This window comes from Octopus sinensis, linkage group LG8 (assembly GCF_006345805.1).
Source record: "Octopus sinensis linkage group LG8, ASM634580v1, whole genome shotgun sequence".
Lineage (NCBI taxonomy): Eukaryota > Metazoa > Mollusca > Cephalopoda > Octopoda > Octopodidae > Octopus > Octopus sinensis.
This window is the reverse complement of record NC_043004.1, coordinates 75,349,417-75,373,776: the sequence shown is the minus strand read 5'-3', so window position 1 is coordinate 75,373,776 and position 24,360 is coordinate 75,349,417. Positions and strand designations below refer to the sequence as shown.

Here is a 24,360-nt window from a genome sequence, read left to right as displayed (position 1 = left end):
AGTTATACAACAATGAAAATGTGCTTAAAGTGTGGGCTTTTGATATACTAAGTATATCAAAATAGAACACACAAAGGATGAGAAGAATGGATGAGTTAAACATTGCCAAAAAAGTATACAATGTTTAAAGACAATAAAGAAATATAATAGGAAATCGCACAACAAGGGAAACAAGATATATGTTTTAATGAGGGCAAACATCTACACTTCGATGGGAGGTGCGTACTCTTCAAATTTTGCAGGTACTGTTTAAGGTTGGTAATCAAGGAACGGTCTTTGATTTCTTGTAATAGGCAAGAAAGGGTCCATGTCCTGCTGTTTGTTGATGTGCAGCACAGAGTTAAGAGTATTTGATTCATGAACGTTGGGTCGTGAGTTCGATTTTTTTTTAAACTCTTCCAAAACGTTCAGCATCGTCCACTTCCTTCGGAACTTTCTGTTGTTGCTGTCGATTGCGCTCTCTTTCCGTCTCAGCACAGTCTTTGCTTTAGTTTATTGTCGGAAGAAAGAGTCCCTCGGTTTCCTGGTCGACTTCTGGAACTGGGAACGAAGCGATTTCTTCCAGTAACTCCGATTTTGTGTGTAACATTGCTTGAGTAGAAGCAGAACCTCATGATCTGCCACTATTTCTGCTTCTGTTCATCTCTTGTGGGTACGCGGCCCTTAAATGATTTGCTGCTATAAATATGAGCAGTAGCTGAGCTGTTTTTTCTCAACGATCGTAAAAGCCTTTCTTTTTGCTATCTATTACAGAGTACAACGCTGTGATCGTTGTGTACACTTGTTTTCGCCTTTCGCCGTTTCCTCTGGTCTCTTGAGAACAACAACGCTTGTGACAAGCTGTCAGTGGTATTTCTGGACAGCACAACACCTGCTGTTATCTGTTGTCCTTCACGTCTCTTGAGAACAACACCTGTTTATGACCTGTTGTCGGGGTTGTCTCTTGAGGACAACACTTCTTGTCACCTATTGTTGGTGATGTCTCTACTGCTTTTTATTTGTAAGAAATCCCTTAAGTGTTCCTTACTGCCACATATATATATTAGCCGGGGTTTTATGTCCAACAATAATGCTAATATATGAAAGAAAGGTTTTGAAGGGTTTCCCTTGTATAACACTCTCGGTAATAATAGCATTTTGAAACATTTCTTTAAAAATGGGGTAATTTTGAGTAAAAAGAAAATGTTCTTTGTCCGGCTTAAATATAAAGACATGGTGAATGAAGGTTGTCAGGCCTCAACATCAAACCACTGTCATAAAGAAATAGAATGAAAGAATGAGATATAAGAATAAATAAATGACAACACAACCTTCTGTTGAAAACAAACTCAAATACTTTAACACACAAACAAGACAGTCCAGGATCAAAAACGTGTTTGCCTGGAATGATTTTCATTGTTGCAACTTCTAATTAACTCACCGTTGCAAAATTACAGACATTTAGTTTGCCAGTGTATCATTGTCTGATTTTTCATTGTTTAGCTTTCTTAATGACACTATAGTTTTATTATATATATTTTATTCTATTTTGATACATAGTAATTTAGAAATGCAAAAGGTTGGGTAGAAGGCAGAGCAAATATGTCAGTAAAAGTTCATCTCCATACAAAATAGTCACGACGTTCTCTTGTTATGTAACATGGAGCCATCTGTTCCGTTTCTCATTTATCTTTCAAGGATGGTTGTCGACTGGAAAGAAAGTGGAATCTTTTCGGTTTGACCGGCAGTTTTTTAAAGTAATTTCCACGTAACTAAACACTTTTAAACTTCGTATACTGGTAGAATGCGTTTATAAAACATCTTTTTTCTCTTGGCTTTATTGAGAAAATACTATAGTTTGTAAGATATTTGTTGTTGTTTTTTCTTCAATTTCTGCAATTTCAACCAATCAATGACGTCTATTGAGGTGAAAACATTCTGTGCCGTATGAATATGTCCCTCGTTTAAGAAGCAGATTGGGTTTATTTACAATTCTGATGAAAAAAAAGATACCCTTCCCCCCACCCCTAACCCTAACTAACCCTAACTCTAACCCTAAAACAGAATGAAATGCAATAGATCGATACTAGGGTCATAATTATGGGTGACAATTTCATATGACACCGCTAGAAAAGACTGCCGGTCAAACCGAAAAAATCCAGAAAGTGTTTAATCGTCGGACAAAATGCTGTTTTGGGATTCCTTTATGTTCCGAGTTCCAATCCGGACGGGCGCAAGCGACGTCCTTTGATGCCTGTTAATATTCATCATTAAGTAAGGCAACAAGCAGGCAGAATCGTTAGTACGTTGGGCAAAATGTTTAACAGCATCTCGTCTGCCTTTACGTCCCGAGTTCAAATTCCGCCGAGGTCGATTTTGCCTTTCATTCTTTTGGGGCTGATAAAATAAATACCGGTTGAACACTTGGGCTGATATAATCGACTTACTCCCAGTCTCCGAAATTGCTGGCCTTGTGTCAAAATTTGAAACCAATATTCATCGTTGTCATTGTCAACCGCCGGGCATTATAGCCATGAGTCGTAGGACCCACTGAGGCCGGTTACCCAGTTTCCATGACGTATGAGTGAGCGAGAAGGCAGCACGCTTTATGAAAGAGTTACCTGGCTCTCGCAACGCTACTCGATTTCTCATATATCAGAGTGGACTGGAGCAACGTGAAGTGTTTTGCTCACAAACACAACACATCGCCCGTTCCGACAATGGAAACCACCATCTTGCGATCGTGAGTCACAAATCCACATGCCTCCATCCGGCAAATACTGAATTCAAATTTTGGCACAAGACCAGCAATGTCGGGGTAGGGAATAAGTCAGTTACATCAGCCCTAGTGTTCAACTGGTAATTATCAGAAGAAATGTCGCTAAGCCTTTTTTTTTCTTGCACGGTAACAATTCTATCAGCTCTCCGTCAAAAGCCCCCTAGGTCAAAAGCCCCACGGTTATATTTTTCGGTTGTTTTTTCGTTTTTAGAACTTTTAGTTGAATGTATCGTCCCCAGAATTATTTTTACTTGTTGCAGTTTTTAGACTGCGGCCGGCCATGCTGGGGTACCACCTTGAAGAATTCCAATTTTTAAGTAAACAAAATATATTCAATCGAAAAACATCTATGTCCCTCAAAACATCTATGTTCCTTGTGTTTTAATTACTTTCTTCGTTTTTAAAATAATTCAACTTATTTTAAAATAGTGAATACCATTCTCTTTCCTTTATAAACTTTTATTAAATTTTATTACAAGAACTCTGTATTATCGGAAATGCAGGTTTTTATAAAAGTGAAATACAAGGGTTTCTCAGAACACCCTTTAGAAAATATTGCAGGAACTTATTTTAAGCTTTTGATTTTGAGTTGTCTCTTCGATCCATGCTCATCATTTTAAGTTTATTAACACTTCGTTATTTATTTTTCTTGATAAGATGTCATTATATTTCAATTAACATTCTGGAATGTTCTTGTAATATTCTGAAAAATTCTTGACTGCTAGATAAACTGAGGCGTGTATAATTATGTGAACAAGCGAAAAATTAACTTATTCAGAAAAAACATTCAGTGCGGGAAAATTTCATTGAAATTGTGAAACTCTGTAGAAAAAGGGTCGGGTTTAGAAGTTTAGGTAAATTTTGGGAAGTACACTCGCACGCGTTTCACTAAGAAAAAAGAAACCCTCGGATTTTTGCGTGGAACCAAGTACCCTGACCTCTTAATGTGTTACAAACTCGTTATTTTTGTTCGGAAAAAAGGGTTAGGGAAATCGTCAGGAAGGCTGAGAGGGTACTAGCATCACTCAGTAAGACCTTAGTCAGCCGCTCTCCAGCTCTCTACACTTGGAATTTTCATCACCAGTCTGGAACCCATATCTTGCTCAGCATATAAATCTCCTGGAAACTGTTCAGAAATGTGCAACAAAACTAATACCCGCCGCCAGACATCCACCATATTCTGAACGTCTTGCATCCCTGGACATGGATACATTGGACCTCAGATGTCTGGCAACTGACTTGGTTGACACCCAGAAGATTTTTCACCATCTTTCTAACAACAACCTTGGGCACCTTTTTGAATTCCATATGTCAAACATTCGCGGACATGCTTATAAAATCATAAAACAATACAACACCCATGATTTTCAGAATTGCCGAAGCATAGAATAAACTTCCTGCATCAGTTGTTAGATGTCGAGACACTACATCCTTCAAAATTTCCATGTGTCCTGAAATCCGCCAGCACTACACCTGATGGCCTTTTTTTATTATTTATTTAGTTGTAGTGCACCTGAGCACTGTATACAACAATCTCCTTCATCATTATATATATATACGTGCGTGCGTGCGTGCGTGTGTGTGTGTGTGTGTTGTGTGTGTGTGTGTAGTGACTTTCTGTGCAACATTTTATGGTTGTTAGTCAATGTAATATCACACACCCCACTTCTGTTCCCACTCAGAGGTATCCCACACAGTGTTCAATATTATTTGGTGTATGACTTTCTCTCTTTTCTATCCATTTCTCTATCCTTCTCCTCTCCCCTCTTGTATGCAAAACCTTCCCCATCTATACCTGCATTTGTCATGATGTTCATCATCATCATCATGGCTCAGCTTCGCGAACGAAGATCAGGAAGGCTGTCCACGTCGCGTGCATGCACGCTCATGACTGACAAGTCCGATATGGGAAAGGCAGGTCCGTGAGTAGTGTCCACAGACGAAGGTAACATCCGGTGTGGTGTCAGAGGCGGCTCGCACCTTCCTCCTGCGTCTCTTGTCTTTAAGTGCGTCTTTTCTTTGTTCCTCAAACTTGCTGACTGCGTTGAAGATCGTGTGGCGCCAGACATCACGGTCCGCAGCCAGGTCTGACCGGCATTGGTGGTCAATATGACATGCTGTTAGAGACTTCTTGAGGCAATCTTTGTAGCTTCCTCGGAGCTCCTCTCTAACGGTGGCCGGTGGAGAGTTCGCCAAACAGGGCAATCTTAGGAAGGCGATGGTTCTCCATTCTGGTGACATGCCCTGCCCATCGGAGGTGGGACTTCAGTAGCATGGCTTCAATGCTGGGGATCTCGGCCCGCTCCAAGACTTCAATGTTTGTGACGAAGTCACTCCAGTGAATGTTGAGGATGGTGCGGAGACATCGCTGGTGGAAACGCTCGAGGAGACGGATGTGACTGCGGTAAGTGATCCAGGTCTCTGATAATGTTGACATTGAAATAAATCCACATTTTTCATTTAAAAAATTTGAACCTGGGTTTCTACCCACTAAACAATTTTTTTTTTTTTTGCTGAGCCACTGACAAGAGTAGCACCATTAACATTCCTACCACCACCACCACATCGTTGCGAACAACGCTATAAACTACGACAGCAACAACATCGATCAAGGAGACATTGACAAAGCAGTGTCGGATTTATGGTAGCTGTCAAGTAGTAGTAGTAGTAGTGGTAGTAGTAGTAGCAGTAGTAGTAGTAGTAGCAGTAGTAGTAGTGGTGGTAGTAGTAGTAGTAGTAGTAGTAGTGGTGGTGGTGGTGGTGGTGACGGTAGTGGTAGTAGTAGTGGTAGTTGTTGTAGTAGTAGTATTAGTAGTTGTAGTAGTAGTAGTAACAGCAGCAGCAACAGTATCAACCGCCACAATGCCAACTGAAGCTCGGGGGTCTCACATGATCTGGAGATCTTTCAAAATTTGAAAGAGGTCAACGTTTTGTATCAGTCAGTTTAAGAAGAACTGAGAAGGTTCGTTGGAGAGACAACAACACAAGGGTCTCCTTCTCCACGGTCAACTTATAGTAAAGACTGGTACAGCTGTTGTTGTTGATTACGATGATGATGATGATAATGCTGTCATCATCGTCGTCGTCGTCACCACCACCACCTCCACCATCGTCATCATCATAGTCATTATATTCTGTTTTTGTTGCCACTTTGCGCTCCTCGTCCTCCTCTTCCTATCATCACCATCATAACCACCATTAACACCAACCTCACCAAAAGAGCTACTATCACTACTACTACTACTACTGCTGCTGCTACTGCTGCTGCTGCTCATACTACACCTACTACACCTACACCTACTACTACTACTATTACTCCTACACCTACTATACTACTACACCTACACCTACTACTACTATTACTCCTACACCTACTACTACTGCTGTTGCTGCTGCTACTACTACTACTACACCTACACCTACTACTACTATTACTCCTACACCAACTACTACTGCTGTTGCTGCTGCTGCTACTACTACTACTCCTACACCTACTATTACTACTACACCTACCACTACTACTACTACAACTACTACTACACCTACTACCACTACTACTACTACTTCTGTTTAGCGGTATTTCGTCTGTCGTTACGTTCTGAGTTCAAATTCCACCGAGGGTTGATAAAATAAGTTGTAGTCGAGTATTGGGATTTATGTAATTGACTTACCCCATCCTTGAAATTGCTGGCCTTGTGCCAAATTTGGAAATCATTATTTATAGCTTTATATCTGATCTTAGATCCAATTCCAAAAGAAAAAATGAATCATAGTGTATGTTTGTGTGTGTGTGTGTGTAGAATATGTGTCCACATATGTTTGTCTTCCAAATTTCCCTATTAAAGTATTGGCCAGCCTAAGACTACACCAGAAGACACGTAGCTAGATTCCAGTACAGTGGAATTAGAACCCAACCAGAATTCCCTAGAAGGACACAGCTTTACCTAATCTAAATTAATGCCACATCACAGTAATCCATCTCTCTCTTCTTCTCCCCCTTCTCTCTCTCTCCCTCTATCTATCTGTCTATCTATCTATTTATCTATCTTTCATCTCTCATATGTAATTATGATGTAATTAATAAAGGTGATTAATTCTTCCATCTAATTATATTTCAATCATATGTAATGGTATCTAAAAAATGTCTAAATATGATTCCTTTGATTATTGTAGCACTTTCTGGATGTCTGGGCAACCAGTTTGCTTGTAATTCTGGTCAGTGTGTCAAGCAAGAATTCCTATGTAATGGCGTTACCAACTGTGAAGATGAATCTGATGAACAAGTTTGCTGTATGTATTTCTAATTAATGTAATTTCTAAAGATTCATTTCAATACACACAACCCCCACCCCCGCTTCTCAATGCTTTTGGTTTCAGTTTTATTACAATTAATTATTACAATTATCTCTATAAATTAGTACACTTAGCTTAATTTTTTATCTCTACCCTTTGCTTGCTTGAATCATTCGACTGTACCCAGGCAGGGACCCCACATTGGCTCCAGGCTTACTTTTTAAGTCTAGTACTTATTTTACCAGTTTTTTTACCAAACTGCCAAGTTATGGGGGATGTAAACAGACCAACGTCAGTTGTCATGCAGAGAAGATGGGACCGAATACAAAAATACACACACACACATACTTACACCCCCATCCCCCCACACAAAGAGCTTCACACACTTTCCACCATCTTCACACACAAAGTTTTGGTTAGTCCAGGTCTTTAGTAGAAGACACTTGCACAGGGTGTCATGCAGTGGGACTGAACCCCAAACCATATGGTTACAAAGAGAGCTTGTTAACCACAACACGATTCCTGTGCACATTATAAAAAAATCTCAAAGCTATGAGATAATCCGTGATTAATCCGAAACAATGGAAGTAAATAAGGATTACATTTGAGAGAGTAATTTGAATGTTAATGAGTTAAAGTTATATATTTGTAGTTAAGGATACCAACAGACCCCTGTTTTCCCTAATACCCAGGATGTAATATAAGTGATTTATCTTTCAATATCCATTTACTCCCTGCTGTTTGGTCGTCTAGTATTTAAATATGGCATAACTGAGACAAAATATAGTTCTGAGAGAAGCCAAATCAGCTGATTTATTTATGGATCACTGTATGTGATGCCAGATTGGACATATTTTTGTTTCCAAAACTGTGTCAAAAAAAAAAACCACCCTTGGCCCTATATGCAATATTAATTCACCAACCTTGCTATCAGTGGTGAAAGGTTAGCATATACCAGTGTTCCCAATTTTGTCTAAATTATGTGGTATTCAAATACAAGATATCTAAGTAACAGTAGACTGTGTGGCATTGAAATATTGTATTAATCATATATGAAACCATAGGCATCAGAATGGCCATGTAGGGACAATAGTTATTAGTCAGTATTCTTAAATACAATGAGCCGTTTCAACTTTATATAATCTAGAGCAGTGATACACAACTGGGCTCCATATATAGGATTTTGTAGGGTCCTTGCAAGTAAAACGTTAAATTGGGGACCTGTGGTTGTATATTAAGGGTGCATGAAAAACTTCTGCTTATAATATATTTATTGCATGAAACAGCGAGGCTTCTTCCTCTCCTGTTTTTACATAGCTCAACCTACACAAGTGAATGTGTGAACAACAAAATAGGACTTTTGAAAGAAGTTTCTATAAAACTAGTTTTAAATGGCTGTGGGAGTCCACCAGACTGAAACAGTAATCAAAGGGATCCACAGATAACAAGAATGGTTGAGAACCACTGGTTTAGATGAAATTAAGGTGTCCTATGAGTGTAACTAGAATATTGGTTTAACTCTCAGTCAGAGATTCTAGTGACGTAGAATGCCAGGTTTAAATTCAACCCAAACCAGTTCTACTTATTTATGGATTTTAAAATTTCAAGAAAGAAGATTTCTCACCACTTAGAAAATACACATTTTCTCAATGAAAATGCTGCTTGCCTCTGCCTCAGTCCCTTCTTTCATACTTTAACCCTTTGCCTCATTACATTAAGCTACCAAACCCCACTGACCCACGTTTTTCAGCCTTGCAAGCTGCCTGGCAACCTCACTAGTGTCGATGGCATGGGAAGGCACCCAGACCATGTTGTAAAGTGATCGGCATTAGGCAGGGTACCCTGCTGTAGAAGCCATACCAAAGTAAGCACTGGAACACAATGCAATCGCTTAACCTATTGGATTCGGTTGAAACATTTGATCCATGCCAACTTGGAACATGGATGATGACGATGACGATGATGATGATGATGATGATAATGACGACAACGATGATAATGATGATGATGATGACGACGACGATGACGATGACGACGACGACGACGACGACGACGATGATGATGATGATGATGATGTCAAAGGCCTATGGGAAACTCAAAGATAAGAACCCAAATAGTAGAATACAAACCTTCATAATGTTTCTAAGACTTTCTCTTTTTGTCTCTCCTTTGGCACAGATCAAAAGGTCTGTCCAAACAATCAGTGGGCATGTCCGAATGCTGAACGTTGTATTCCGATAACGAGTGTGTGCAACGGGAAAAACGATTGTGATGACGGAGCAGATGAGGCCTCCACTTGTTGTAAGTAATATCTTTAAATTTGTAAAGTAGAAATGTTTATATGTAGGTATATATAATGTATTTAAGTATACCCCACCATCCCCACACACTTCCTGTGATCTTTGTTGCTCCCTTTCACCTTTCCTGACCCCACCTACTTCCTCCTTTTTCCCCTTTAACTGGTATTCACGACTGACCAACCCTTCACCATACCCATCACCTACCGTATTTCCCCCTATCCCCTTCTCTATATATCTGCCACTTTCCTTTCGCTCTTTCATTATCTTACCCACTCACATCGTTTCTCTTATCTTCCTCTTCCTGCAACTTGAGGGAAACCCTGACACATCTTCACCACCATTGTCTCTCCCTTTTCCAACTGGGGGTAACCATATCCTTCTGTCACCTGTTCCTGTCCCTCTGTCATATTTTAACCTCTTATCACCTGCCATAAACCGCCACACCCCTACAGCTGGGTGAGTCTTGCTGGTCACTGTTGCTGGTGCCACAAAAAAAGCACAGGGTAACCTCTATGAAGTGGTTAGCATTAGGAAGATGCATCCAGCTATAGAAACTATACCAAAGCAGACAGTTCAGTTTGGTGCAGTCCCCAGGCTTGCTGCCCTTCTGTTGAACTGCCCGGCCTAATTCTAGCATGGAAAATGGACATTAAATGCTGATGAAGATGATTTATACAAGCATACATGCATGCGTGTGCTATTCTTTTATTCTTTTACTTGTTTCAGTCATGTGTGGCCATGCTGGAGTGCCACATTTAGTCGAACAAATCTAGCCCAGGACTTATTCTTTGTAAGCCTTGTACTTATTATATCGGTCACTTTTGCCGAACCACTAAGTTACAGGGACGTAAACACACAAACATCAGTTGCCGAGTGATGATGAGAGCACAAACACAGACACACAAATAGACACATACATATATATATATGTATATATATATATATATATATATATATATATATATATATATACATATATATATATATATATATATTATATATATATATATATATATATATATATATATATATATATATATATATATACAAATTTACAGGGAAAAAATCAGATTTAGGATTAAATCGATTTTATAGTAAAATATTATAAAATATTATTCAAGACAAAACCACTATTTTGCAAAACAAACAAGGAAAGACTTAATTAATACATAAAATTTTAATAAATAGTCAAAAAAACCGCCACTACAATCGTTTCTTGTCTTGATCGACAATCTTCAGGTGGACTTCCAATAATTCAGTGTCAAATTATGAAGTCATAATTTGACACTGAATTATTGGAAGTCCACCTGAAGATTGTCGATCAAGACAAGAAACGATTGTAGTGGCGGTTTTTTTGACTATTTATTAAAATTTTATGTATTAATTAAGTCTTTCCTTGTTTGTTTTGCAAAATAGTGGTTTTGTCTCGAATAATATTTTATATATATATATATATATACAATGAGCTTCTTTCAGTTTCCATCTACCAAATCTACTCACAAGGCTTTGGTTGGCCCAAGGCTATAGTAGAAGACACTTGCCCAAGGTGCCACGCAGTGGGACTGAACCCAGAACCATGTGGTGGGGAAGCAAGCTTCTTACCACACAGCCACTCCTGTGCCTCTATGTATACAATTTTTATCAAACTGGGACTTTGTTGGTTATGAAGGCAAGGGTTCCATTTGATCCGATCAACTGAACGGCCTGCTCACTAATTAACATGCAAGTGGCTGAGTGCTCCGCAGACCCACGTACATTTAATGTATTTCTCAGGGAGAGTCAGCATGATACAAAATGTGACAAGGTTGGCTCTTTGAAATACAGAAACTACTCATTTTTGCCAGCTGAATGGACCAGGGTCACTAGCGTAGCTAGACTTTGTGCCACCCAGGGTGGCCCTTTCCTTTGCTGCCCCTGGACCCCACAAAAAACACATATTACCTACACCAGACCCAAAAGTGCTGCCCCTTTAAAAGTGCCACCCAGAGCAGAACACCCCTAGTGCCCCCCACCTAGATATGCTAGCAACCAGAGTACCATGAAATGAAGTGTCTTGCTTAAGGATACAATGCACTACCTGAAATTGAACTCACAACCTTAATATCATGAACGGAATACTCTAACCACTGAACTACATTGCCTTCACTTGCACTCATTATATGTTATAGACACACATTCATACATTAATATAAACATGTTACCAAATATTAATGCCTTGCAGGCACGTGGTGGTACTTCCTTATGAAACCATGATCTACAATTAAGTATATTAACACGTTTTTGCAAGTCAGTGCCATGTTCTGCTGTGTTAGCAGTGCTACTACATCGCTTGTTTACATATCTGTAGATATAAACAAATATCTAAGCCATTAACCTACTCCTTCAAGATTTTCATGTTTCTTATATAATTTCTTTGTTATTAGCTTCAAGGCGTTGTGGTTTGTTATCATGTCTATACAGATGTAACCCATCTCCCGAAGGTGGTATGTGTTATTGCGCGGATGGAATGGCGTTAAAACCAGACGATAAAAGGACTTGTATTGGTAAGTATAAAGTAATTGCATAAATACAAATCTCAATAGACATGGTAGGATGTCAGGCAGTGAGCGAGCAGAATGAGTAGCATGCTGGATGAGAAATGCTTAGAAGCATTTCGTCCGTCTTTATGTTTTGTGTTCAAATTCCACCGAGGTCGACTTTGCTTTACATCCTTGTGGGAGTTAATAAAATAAGTACCAGTTGCATACTGTGGTCAATGTAATTGACTTACCCGTCCCCTGAAATTGCTGGCCATGTGCCAACATTTGAAATCAATATACATTTTAAGATGTACAACATAATTATTTTTATTTAAAAAAAAAACCCTTGCAGTTATTTATTTATTTATTACATTTGTTATTGTTGTTCCTGTTATTATTATTTTCATTATTATTGTTATTGTTAAGGCAGGAAGCTGGACGAAATGCTGGACGAAATACTTAGTGGTATTTTGCCTGTCGCTATGTTCTGAGTTCAAATTCCGCCAAGGTCAACTTTGCCTTTCATCCTTTAGGGGGTCGATAAATAAAGTACCAATTGATCACTGGGGTTGATGTAATCGACTAGTCCCCTCCACACAAATTTCAGGCCTTGTGCCTATTGTTGTCGTTGTTATCCTCCTTTTTGTTATTTCTCAGATGCTCAGCTGGTAGAATTATTAGCACATCAGACAAAATGCTCAACAGCATTTCCTTCAACTTTACATTCTCAGCTCAAATTTGCTGAGGTCATCTTTGCCTTCCATCATTTCAGTTTCAGTAAAATGAGTATTAGGTTGGCACTGGGGTCGATGTAATCAACTAGTCCCCTTCCCCAAAATTTCAGGCCTTGTGCGTAGCGTAGAAAGAATTAGTATCACAACTTCCTTTTGTCACAAGACCGAAGTAGGGCAAAATATGTCTGCTAGCAAGCCCTAAGTAGCACAAGATGTGCAAACCATCTCCAAGTAGACCAACATGTGTCTGTGTTCTTGAGAATCACTGCTATGATGGAGTTTTGCCTTGCTCTGAAATATATTGTATTTATAACGCAACATGTTTATCAAGAGATTTTCTCTCTGACAAAAACCACTGCATCATACCTTTCAATGCTGTACATACATTTAGCATGATACATAGATGGCAATTTTATTTTAATGCTGCTTTGGCTGAATTTACCATGTTATTTATTTATTTTCCTAATGATTATCATTTAATAACCAAATCCTTATTTGACTGCTTCAGATTTCAATGAATGCTCCAGCTGGGGATACTGTGATCAGATCTGTACAAATAAACAATATGGATACACATGTTCTTGTCAGGCAGGGTTTACATTAACAGGAAAACAGATGTGTCGAGCAAATAACAGTAAGTTGAAAACATATGAAAATTTTCTTAATAAATGTCGCCTCATTTGTCAGGGATTTATTTCTTCACTGATCAAGGAAAACACAATACGCTCACCTGTAAACCATGTGCTGGTGCCAAGGAAAAAGCACCTGGACTGGCTCCACATTAAAAAGTACCTGGACTGGTTCCACATTAAAAAGTATCTGTACTGGTTCCATGTAAAAAAAATCACCTGTGCTGGCTCCACATTAAAAAGTACCTGGACTGGTTCCATGTAAAAAAAATCACCTGTGCTGGCTCCACATTAAAAAGTACCTGGACTGGTTCCACATTAAAAAGTACCTGTACTGGTTCCATGTAAAAAGAAAAATCACCTGTGCTGGTGCCATGTAAAAAGCACCTGGACTGGTATCACATAAAAAAGTACCTGTACTGGTTCCATGTAAAAAAAATCACCTGTGCTGGTGCCACGTAAAAAGCACCTGGACTGGTTCCATATAAAAATGTACCTGTACTGGTTCCCTGTAAAAAAAATCACCTCTGCTGGTGCCATGTAAAAAGCTCCCTATACACTCTGTAAAGAGGTTGGCATTAGGAAGGGCATCCATCCTTGCCAAACCTTGCCAAAACTGACAATTGGAGCCTGATGCAGTTCTTTGGCTGGCCAGCTTCTGTCAAACTGGCTAACCCATACCAGCAAGAAAAACGGATGATGATGATGATGATGGTGAAGTTGATGCTAAGCTTATCACAGATCGATTCCTGACAACACTTGTCAATGATCAGTTGAAGATTCTGCTCACATTGCAAAAAAGTACCCTGGTGGGTACCCACAATGCTCAGCTACCCAAAATGCTCTGACAATTGCTTGTGTTTAGATGCTGCTGCTGCAAGGCAGAGTGTTTTGCGTATGGATTATGTACTCATGCCCATCAACGTGGGACAAGTGAGCAGAAAAATATACAAAGGCAACTGATCCTAACAAATAAAGCAGACAAGTATTGGGTCATCCCATAATTCAGATAAAGTTCTTTTTTAATCTAAAATATAATCTCCTTCCTTTTCTACAATGCTCTTCCATCTGTCTGGTAGACTTGCAAAGCCCCTCTTCAAAAATCCACTTATCCTTGATGAAAAGTACCCCTATTTCTCATCACCAGTCACTATTCAGTCCAAAAAAGGTTCATTCATGAGACGTAACAGCAAAGGGGAGCACTCATTCACTCTCTGCACACAATTAAACTCTGTAAGTTTATGAGGAACCCATTGACCCAATTTACAGACTTTTCTAATGGTACACAGGTATTGATGAGTGGTTGAATGACCAAATCCAAACTTCTCTGCTAGTTCCTCAATAGTTACAATGGGATCTTGTTGCAGGACAACATTGTCAAGCTCTGAAGATGTTCCAGGATGAAGCTCGTCTTCTTGGTTGTAGTTTCCAGCTCGGAATTTCTGTAACCACCTTTGACACTGGCTTATGCTTATTGTCTAGTCCCCGTATACCGCATTGATATTCCTTGCACTTTCCATTGTGTTGTTGCCTTTATTGAATTCATAAAGCAAAATATTCCAGATATGCTCCATTGTCACTTCCATTATAGCTTTGAAAAAATAACTGTTAAAATCGAACTGCACTCTTCAAAACCTGCACTAAGAATAAGGACAAGGTAGAATTACAAACTGCTTTTAAAGGTAGTTTAACCCATCTGAAAAAAACTGCATTATTTATGGGATGGCCCAATATATTCTGTACCAGAAAAGGTAGAGTTAATCAAGAAACTATGTGACAATGAGAGCTTTACAGAAATGAGTTTGGTATTTTGTTTTATTTGGAAAGTGCAGAACAATGATCCAATTTTAATTGTGTTTTTTTTTTCTTTTGAACCGAACTCCTGTGATAAATGAGAAGAGATGTATTTCAAAATTTCGTTTCTTTGCCTAGGTGAAAGCGCAAGATTAATCGTATCCAGTAACAAGAGACTTTTTTCAATGAAGACAGATGGTAGTGACATAAAACTTATAGCCACAACATCGATAAGTCCTGTAGCTTTTGATTCCTATCGAAATAAGATATTCTGGGCCAATGCTCACGACTCAGATAAACGAGAGGTAATCCAAAGTTTGGTTTTCATTTCCTTTCACAAGGATTAATTAAAGATTTTAAACCCTTTAAAACCACAGATTATAAACTAATCCAGTATGTTTTATGTTGTTATTGTTGATGAAAGCATGGCTCTGTGGGTAAAATGTTTGCTTCCCAATCAAATGGATTTGGGTTCAGTCCCACTGGATGGCACCTTGGGAAAGTGGTTTCTTCTGTAGTCAAAGCCTTGTGAGAGGATTTAGTAGATAGAAATTGAAAGAAGCCCACTATGTATATATATATATATGTGTGTGTGTATGTGTGTCTGAGTAAATATGTGTTTCTTTCTTTCTCCTTGTCTTGACGACACATGATTGTTGTAAATGAATGCCACTGATCCCTTATATTCTGAAAAATGATGTCTGATCATGGGGTTAATTTTACCTTACTTGGAAACAGAGAAGGGTTTGTGACAGGAAGGTCATTCAGCTATAGAAAATCTAAATCTGTCCCACTAACCCCTGTTTGAGCCATGCATGTGGACATTAAAGAATAACGGTTAGCAGAAGAATTTCTTACACTACAAATAGCAAGGCCTCTTCAGAAATTGAGTCCAAATCCCAAAGAGCTCAACTTTGATCTTCAAATTTTCAGTGATCAATGAAGTAAGTACCAGTGAAATGGTAAGAGTGTTTTAATCAAGTATTTCCTCACTCAGTCTGTTTGGCTTTCAAGGGTGGAATCAACCTTGTTTTTTCTCCTTCCAGACTTGATAAAATAAATACCAATTAATTAATAGGGTAGATAAGTCAACGATATCCTTCCTCTCAAGTCTGAAATGTTGTATCAATGCTGTGTTCCAATTGTACCTAGAATAAAAAGGAACGTAATCTCAACCAAATTTCTGTTGTTAAAGCTGTAATGAACCACACACACAGATAACGAACATAAAATACTAGAAATAAACAATTGATCGCTTTGCGGCTTTGTAATCAAGTGGGTTCATTGTTAAGGGTGTCCCCCACAGGTGTTGTTTACTTCTGGTTTAAATGGGGAAAAAATGCATGTATAAATGAGTGAGACCTACACTCTTTGCAGCTGAGGAAATTATTGATAATATTTATTCTTTAGACAATGAGTTTCTATTTATGAGGCAGTGAGAGAGATTCAGACAATCAAATGGGCGAAAGTGATGAGGAAAGCAGCAATTCAGGTGAACAAATGCGATAGTTGTGAGAATCGCTTATTATTGTTGTTGTTATTATTATTATTATTATTATTATTATTATTATTATTATTATTATTATTATATTATTGTTATTATTGCTATTAATAATATTTTTATAGCGTGCTTTCACTTCACTACCGAGCGCAGCTCTATGTGCTTTGGGTTGGTGTTGTGATTTGTTGTGATGCTCTGATGGTTATTATTATTATTATTATTATTATTATTATTATTATTATTATTATTATTATTATTATTATTATTATTATTATTATTATTGTTATTCTCTTGAATGTCTTTTTTTGTGATTCTTTCCATTTGTTTGTCTGCAATCATTAGCCTTAAGCTGTAAATGCAACATTAATTTTTCTGCTCAGACGCCCGGGTTAAGAGTAAAGTTTGACACAGGGGCCCAGGTCTGAGAATATTGGAGGGTGAATGAGGATGAATTCTGCTCAGGTCAATTTTGCGTTCATCCATCATCATCATCATCATCATCATCATCTTCATCACTATTTCCCCAATGCTGTGTTGGAGTTAATTGTCTCTATATTCATTTCAGTTTTGGGAATCTGATTTATCTGGTGAGAATAAACGTTCGATTCCACTCAAAACGACATTCAACATTATTTTGCTCTCCTTCGATTGGATTGCCAACAATTTATATTATGAAGACAGAATTGCGAGATCCATCGGCATCCTTAGTCTTGACAACAGACGTCAGTGTAGAATAATCACTACAGGCCTAACGAAAACGTTTTCCATAGCACTTGACCCTCTTGTTGGGTAAGACATCTTGGTTATGTTTTCCTTTTTTTCTTTTTTCTTATATTTCATGGTTCAGCTTCATTCCTTACTTCTTTCTATGAAGAATCAAATCATTGATTATAGATTTCCAGAGGAACCAGCTACTGGTTGCAGCACACATACATGTGTGTTTGTCTATCTATCTATCTATCTATCTATCTATCTATCTATCTATCTATCTATCTATCTATCTATCTATCTATCGATCTGTCTATCTGTCTATCTATCTATCTATCTATCTATCTATCTATCTATCTATCTATCTATCTATCTATCTGTCTATCTGTCTATCTATCTATCTATCTGTCTATCTATCTATCTATCTATCTATCTATCTATCTATCTATCTATCTGTATATATATATATATATATATATATATATATATAATATATATATATATATATATAGAGAGAGAGAGAGAGAGAGAGATAGATAGATAGACAGATAGATAGATAGATAGATAGATAGATGTGTGTATTTTTTCCTTGTTAACAATTAACACGGTAAAGTAGATAAATAGTTACAAGGGTAGCAAAAAATCACACAAACAAAGAGGGTGTAACTCGTTGTTTTTAAAGGTAGAAACTTCGGGTTTACGTGGACGTTTTTGTATAATATATAAATAGGTAAATAAATAAATGGAGTTTAACGCAGGTATAATTCAAATAATTTTACTTCCGACACATGTTTCGAAGATATCACTTATATTATTCCAAAGGAATAAATGGTGTAAAACAATGTAATCTTCTCTTCATGGAAGTGAAGAAATGAAACTCGTTAATAAGACATTTTAACAGAAAATGATGGATATGTATAGTGATTTACTGAACGCTATTAATATTGATTGAAAAAACGTTATATGATATAACGTCAGAAGTAGCCTACAGAAAGAGGAAGGATATCTTTTAGTGAATGTTCAATATAAAAAGAAAATTAATGTTTAAATTATATATAAAGATAGAGATTACTTATATGAACTAAAGGTTTGTTTTTGCCAATGTTTACATCAGTATGCACGCTCTATAACCGTGTTTACTAGGGGACTTTTAGAAAAAATAATGAAAAATAGTTCAGAATTACAGAGAAGACAGAATTCCTTGCCTTTGCCATAAGGTATCGAGATTGAGAGAATCTCCCATTGCAATTTTGTGAAGCTATTATTAGGAATTTTCCAAAGAATTCTAGGTATTACTCTATTATCAACTCACATACGGTTAAGATTGGTTTTTCCAACATAAAAAATCTCTTGCAAATTATTTCTTCACATAATAAACAATCTGTTAAATATTAATACATTTACTAATACTAACATTAATTTAGCTAATACCATCCATCCCTCTAGAAATATTAATAAGAAGGTTATTGTATCTAAAGTCAATTCCTACAGAATTAAGTTTATGCCAAGTAACTAAAATTAAAAATTCTATATACCAGTGTAAAATCATTACTCATAATAAAGTACAATTTTATATTGGAAGTACATCGTTACAGTTATCTAAAAGAATTTCTATCCATTACTCAACACTTAGGGATAGGAATAAACGTAACAGTACAGGGCTCAGTGAATTAATCTGGGATCTAAAAGACCACAATGAACAATTTAATTTAGAATGGTTGAGTATAAGTCTGCACAAATGTTCTTTATTTGTTTCTTTATATATTTATTTACAGAACGGCATAACGAGAAAGCTATTTGCAAAATATAAATTATCCACGTAACATTGTAACTGTTTCTATAATTTTCCCCAGAACTATCCGGAGAAATACTATTATCGCTAGTTCTAAAATCTCATAAAGAGATGAAGGCAGTAGTTGTACTAGCAAGTAATGTTAATAACCACTTCAACATGGCTGTTCCTTTCGAACGGACTTTACTACGATTTTTTAACCGCTAGCTGGTCAGTGATGCGAGTAGGGGAGCGAACCCCTACAATATATCAGATGCAGGTGTGCATCGTTAACCAACTAGAGGAGATGGCCTCTTTCGGTTAAAAAATCGCAATAAATCCATTCGAACAAAACAACCATATTGAATTGGCTACGAACATTGCTTTCTAGAACAACTACTGTATTGATCTCTTAAAGAGGTTTTCGAACTATCTGTTTTGCTTGTTGCAAGATCAGCAACTGTGTGTTCGCAGCAAGATCTCTAGCAGACGAGGTGTCCAGTATTGAAGAGAGGCAGAAATATACTGAAATTAGACTGGTATATTGGTCCCATCGCTAGAAAGTTGTAGAGGGGTTCGTTCCACTGCTCGCAATATATCGGATGCAGGTGTGTAACTTTAACCAGCTAGAGATGTCCTCTTGGGGTTAAAAACTCGCAGTGATGTCCATTTGAATGGAACAGCCATGTTGAAGTGGCTTCAAGCTTTTACTTACTATTATCACTGTTATATCAATTCACAACCCCTCGGTCTTTCACTAGTTTGATAAATGCTGACACATAAAAATCTCAGTTTTTGAGTTATTCTGTATTTTGGGGGATAGCAGTAATAATGGCACACCCCTCCCATGTGATGAGTGGTATGTGATAGTCATTATAAAATTCTGTCAGTCAGTGTCAGCAGTAGAGAGTACGAAGGAGGCAGTCATAGATAGTCATGGTCTTACTTGCCTAATTAACTGTACTGCTATACCTGAGTGAGTGTTTTGACAGTCCAACAAAGGATTACAGCAGTGGCGAGGAGTAATTAAGAAACTCATGAGGAATTAAGTAACTCACAAGGAATTGCGGAACTCACAAAAGTTTTGTGTAAATCTTATGGTATACAAAAATCGTAAAATTTTGGAAAAATTGTTGGCTAGTTTCTTGAGTTGCAAAAACTGCAACAACAACAACAACAACAACTGAAAGAACAACAACAACAGCTATAACTGCAAGAACAACAACAATTACCCCAGAAAATACTAAGAAGATGTTCTCGTCAGATTATGTTGCAAACTCAATAACAGAATTTAAGTATGAACCAGATGAAGGAGTTAGCTTTGAGGTGTATTATAGAAGATATGAACAAATCTTTAATAAAGAGAGTAAAGATTGGAACGATGATATGAAAACGCATTTAATTTTAAGAAACCTGGTAGCGGGAGAACATGAGTGTCACAGCAATGATGTACTTTCCTAAAAAACGTTCTGACATAAACTTTAAAAATACAATAGCCATATTGTGTAAAAGGTTTAGCGAGAAAAGTTCGTTGTTCAGTACAACCTGGATATGTTTGAACCTAGAAAAGAACAACGTGGTGGACTACATCACATATGCTGATAGAGTTAACAGAAAATGTGAAGAGTTCAAACTGGACGAATTAATGCCAGATACGTTCAAGTGTCTGATATTTATTCAGGGACTAACTGCAGAAAATGACGCAAAAGTAAGAAGAAGAAATCTCACTAAACTGGGGAAAAAAACCAAGCTGTAACCCTACAACAATTGTCAGAAGAGTGAAAGAATATTAAATTTAAAACGCGGCAAAGAGAAAATGGAATATAAATATTGCTCCCAAGTGAAAGAAGTGCGAAACAGGCAGAATAGATATCAAGTATGTATTAAAATACAGTACAAACAAGACAGAAATCAGGAAACAAACCCATGTTTCGCATGTGGAGGTCTACACCTGAGGGAAAAAACCTGTCCATTTAAGAAAGCGTAATGCTTCCATTGGACACGTAGAAGTGCACTGTGAATAGAAAGAAACAGGATTGGTGTGAAAGAAAAGCAAGACATGAACCTATACTCAATTTGTGATGGCGTACTGATGTATGCACAGAGAGTAGTGATACTTGACGCAGTACGAAAGAAAATGATGTGGGAATTTCATGTTGGACGTCCTGGTATTTCGAGGATGAAAGCTTTAATGCGCACACACACACACACACGCGCGCGCGCGCACACACACGCACACACACGGACTTTCTTGATGTGGAGTGTGGGGTTAAACATTTAAATGTCAAATTTTTTTGTTGGTGTTGCTTAAATACCAGCAATGGCCCACTGCATCATCATTCTATAAAATGTGTTTACTGTAGAGAAAAATATTAAAAAGCATCAATACTCAAAACATGTCATTGATAAAGAAATAAGGAAGGAACCCGGTGGTCATGGAATGTGCGAGAAACACCAGCTAAATCTCTTTTAAATCATACACTTTTTGCCTGAAAATTATTTTGAAATTATAAGCAGAGACAACTTACAGATTTGGACTGTCCATATTCTAAAACTATGATTAAAAAATTTTGAAACAAGCTGGAATTTTAGGATTTATGGGATATGGGCCATGAGGTAGGGTTAATGAAATTTAAAAAAACATTTCACTATCGTTTTAAAATTAAGTTTCATTTTCTGTTTTTTAAAAAAGCAAGTGTGGATTCTAATGGTATTTCACTGATTTCCAAATTTCTATTTTTTAACCCTCAAGACATTTCCCATCGATTTTATGGGAATAGGGCAAAAAAATGGTCAAAAACTATTGTGAAAATTATCCAGCAGCAACGGGATACTCAGCTAGCATAAATATATTCCTTCAACCAACCTATGGTTAGTTGGAACTCCACTGACAGTGTCTTTCCACACTACACGGTCCTGCATTGCTGTGTCCAGCCCTGAGTCCTGAGATATAGTACCTGGAAATGTCAGTTTCCCGGAGAAAACACTTCCAGAGGGATGCCATAGGGGCAGGGATGAGATAACCTCTTTCTCTGCTCGATGACAGTGGCCAGCAAATTGTAGCCATTTATGCTTTAGCTTGATGGATATTGGTGATGTTCTGTATCTTTCTGAGTAGGTTGGTATATGTTCCATCCAGTTGTTTTTTTCAAGAGAGCCAATGTCTCTGATCCATAGAGAAGGACCAGCTCAATCAATGTTCTAAATATTTTAACGTGCGTGGAAGGTTTCAAGTGCCAAATCTTATCAATTCTGTTACATGCCTTCCAAGCAAGAGCTTTGCGGATATGAAAGTCCTTTTGGGAGTCTACTATGTGTGATCCAAGGTATTTGAAGTCATCAACGTTTTTGATTGATATATTATTTCTTTATTGCCCACAAGGGGCTAAACATAGAGGGGACAAACAAGAACAGACAAAGAGATTAAGTCGATTATATCAACCCCAGTGCGTAAGTGGTACTTAATTTATCGACCCCGGGAGGATGAAAGGCAAAGTGGACCTCGGCGGAATTTGAACTCAGAACGTAACGGCAGACGAAATACCGCTTGGCATTTCGCCCGGCCTGCTAACGTTTCTGCCAGCTCACCGCCTTAAAATATATTTCTTTACTACCCACAAGGAGCTACGTACACAGGGGACAAACAAGGACAGACAAACGGATTAAGTCGATTACATCGACCCCAGTGCGTAACTGGTACTTATTTAATCGACCCCCGAAAGGATGAAAGGCAAAGTCGACCTCGGCGGAATTTGAAATTAGAACGTAACGACAGACTAAATACTGCTAAGCATTTCGCCCGGCATGCTAACGTTTCTACCAGCTCGCCTGAGCGACTTAAGTTGACTTGGAGGAGGTTGTGATAAACTCTGTCTTACTCACATTGTAGTAAAAGCCGACCTGGGTTGTTGCTTTCTCCAGTGCTTGTAACAAAGATTCTGCATCGTTAATACAATGGGATATCAAGGCCAGCTCGTCAGCAAAGTCAGGATCAGTTAAATATTGTGCACAATGCCTACTGCTCTGGCGGGGTTTTAAAAGGAGCCCCTTTTTCTCCATACCATCTAGGGAAATCTGTAGAACATAGTCGAGAACAATGATGAACAAGAAAGGAATGAGTGTGTCACCCTGCTGAACGTCTGCTTCAACTTCAAAGAAATCAGTCTCTCCATCAGCAGATATAATTATGGCAGGGGTGTTTGTGTACAGAGTTCTGATAGCATCAACAATCCTGTGAGGAATACCAAAATGTGAAAGGATTTTAAACATAAGATCTCTGCTGATGAAATCAAATACTTCGTGAAAGTCGACAAAACAGATTGTGATGCTCATGTTAAACTTTTTCATTTCTTCCAGTATGTGACGGATAGAAAGGATTTGAACAGTTGCTGGCTGGCCCCTTCTAAATCAATTCTGATTCCTACGAAGAAGTGGTACAATCCTATTAAGCAGAAGTTCGTTATAAACTTTTGCTGCAAATGGGATCAGAGTAATGCCTCTATAATTTGCTGCACTTGTTAGATCACCTCTTTTGGGGGAAGAGGGACAATTCCACTCTTCAACCAAGCTGATGGAGGCAAATGATGTGTATATGTGTTGTTGCAGAAACCTAGTAAGGTTTCATGAAATATTGGATCTTTGCACAGTAATGTTGGTATGTTATCAAGTCTTGGGGAGATTTATTGTTTGCCAAACTACTGAGAGCTACTTTGAGCTCATCCAATATGAAAAGGTCCGTGTTGGTGTCTAATACATTAGATATTTAGTGTAGAGGGAGTGGAAGACCATTAGTTTGTAGCAGTTCTCCAAGAAGTTTCTGAAAGTGGTCAAACCAGTTGGCCTTGAACTTCTCTGAGGAACCACATTTAAGCCTGATAGAGGGCTTAAATTTTCTTCCAGTTAGTGTGCTTATTAATTACCACACTACAGAATGTTGCTTTGCAGTATGCATGTTTGCAATTTTGTTAATCTCATCTAATGTAATCTGTTTCTACATTGGCACATGCCTCATCTAGTGTTCCTTGAGCTTTAGAAGCATCTTTGAAGTTATTTTTAGTAGACCTCTGTTCATGTCTAAATTTCAATCTTTCTAGATGCTTCCTTGCTTCTCTCACATGGACATCTGCATGAATTGATCTGTGCGTTATTCTTTCCTTTTTTTAGTAGTTTTGAAAGGGCAATTTTATCTGTGGCTGTTATGAGGTCATTAGATTGTGTTTCAATGTCGTCAGAGTGCTCTGAGATCATTTCAAAACAGTTTTTAGCATCTACAGCAAATAAGTGCACTAAGTCTTTATTTGATGATACCTTGGACCAGACCATCTGTTTCATGGGGTTTGGGGCTGGTGGCTTT

General features: G+C 37.8%; 1 protein-coding gene across 1 annotated transcript in view; it reads left to right on the top strand.

Moving 5' to 3' along the window:
• LOC115214854 (low-density lipoprotein receptor-related protein 2-like) overlaps positions 1-24,360 on the top strand; it is a 75,169-nt gene that overhangs the window by 34,055 nt on the left and 16,754 nt on the right. Inside the window, exons 3-8 of the mRNA XM_036505164.1 lie at positions 6,932-7,048; positions 9,230-9,352; positions 11,775-11,894; positions 13,113-13,238; positions 15,166-15,332; positions 17,094-17,317. Of these exons, the coding sequence (XP_036361057.1) occupies positions 6,932-7,048; positions 9,230-9,352; positions 11,775-11,894; positions 13,113-13,238; positions 15,166-15,332; positions 17,094-17,317 (877 nt within the window). The remainder of the gene's footprint in view (positions 1-6,931; positions 7,049-9,229; positions 9,353-11,774; positions 11,895-13,112; positions 13,239-15,165; positions 15,333-17,093; positions 17,318-24,360) is intronic.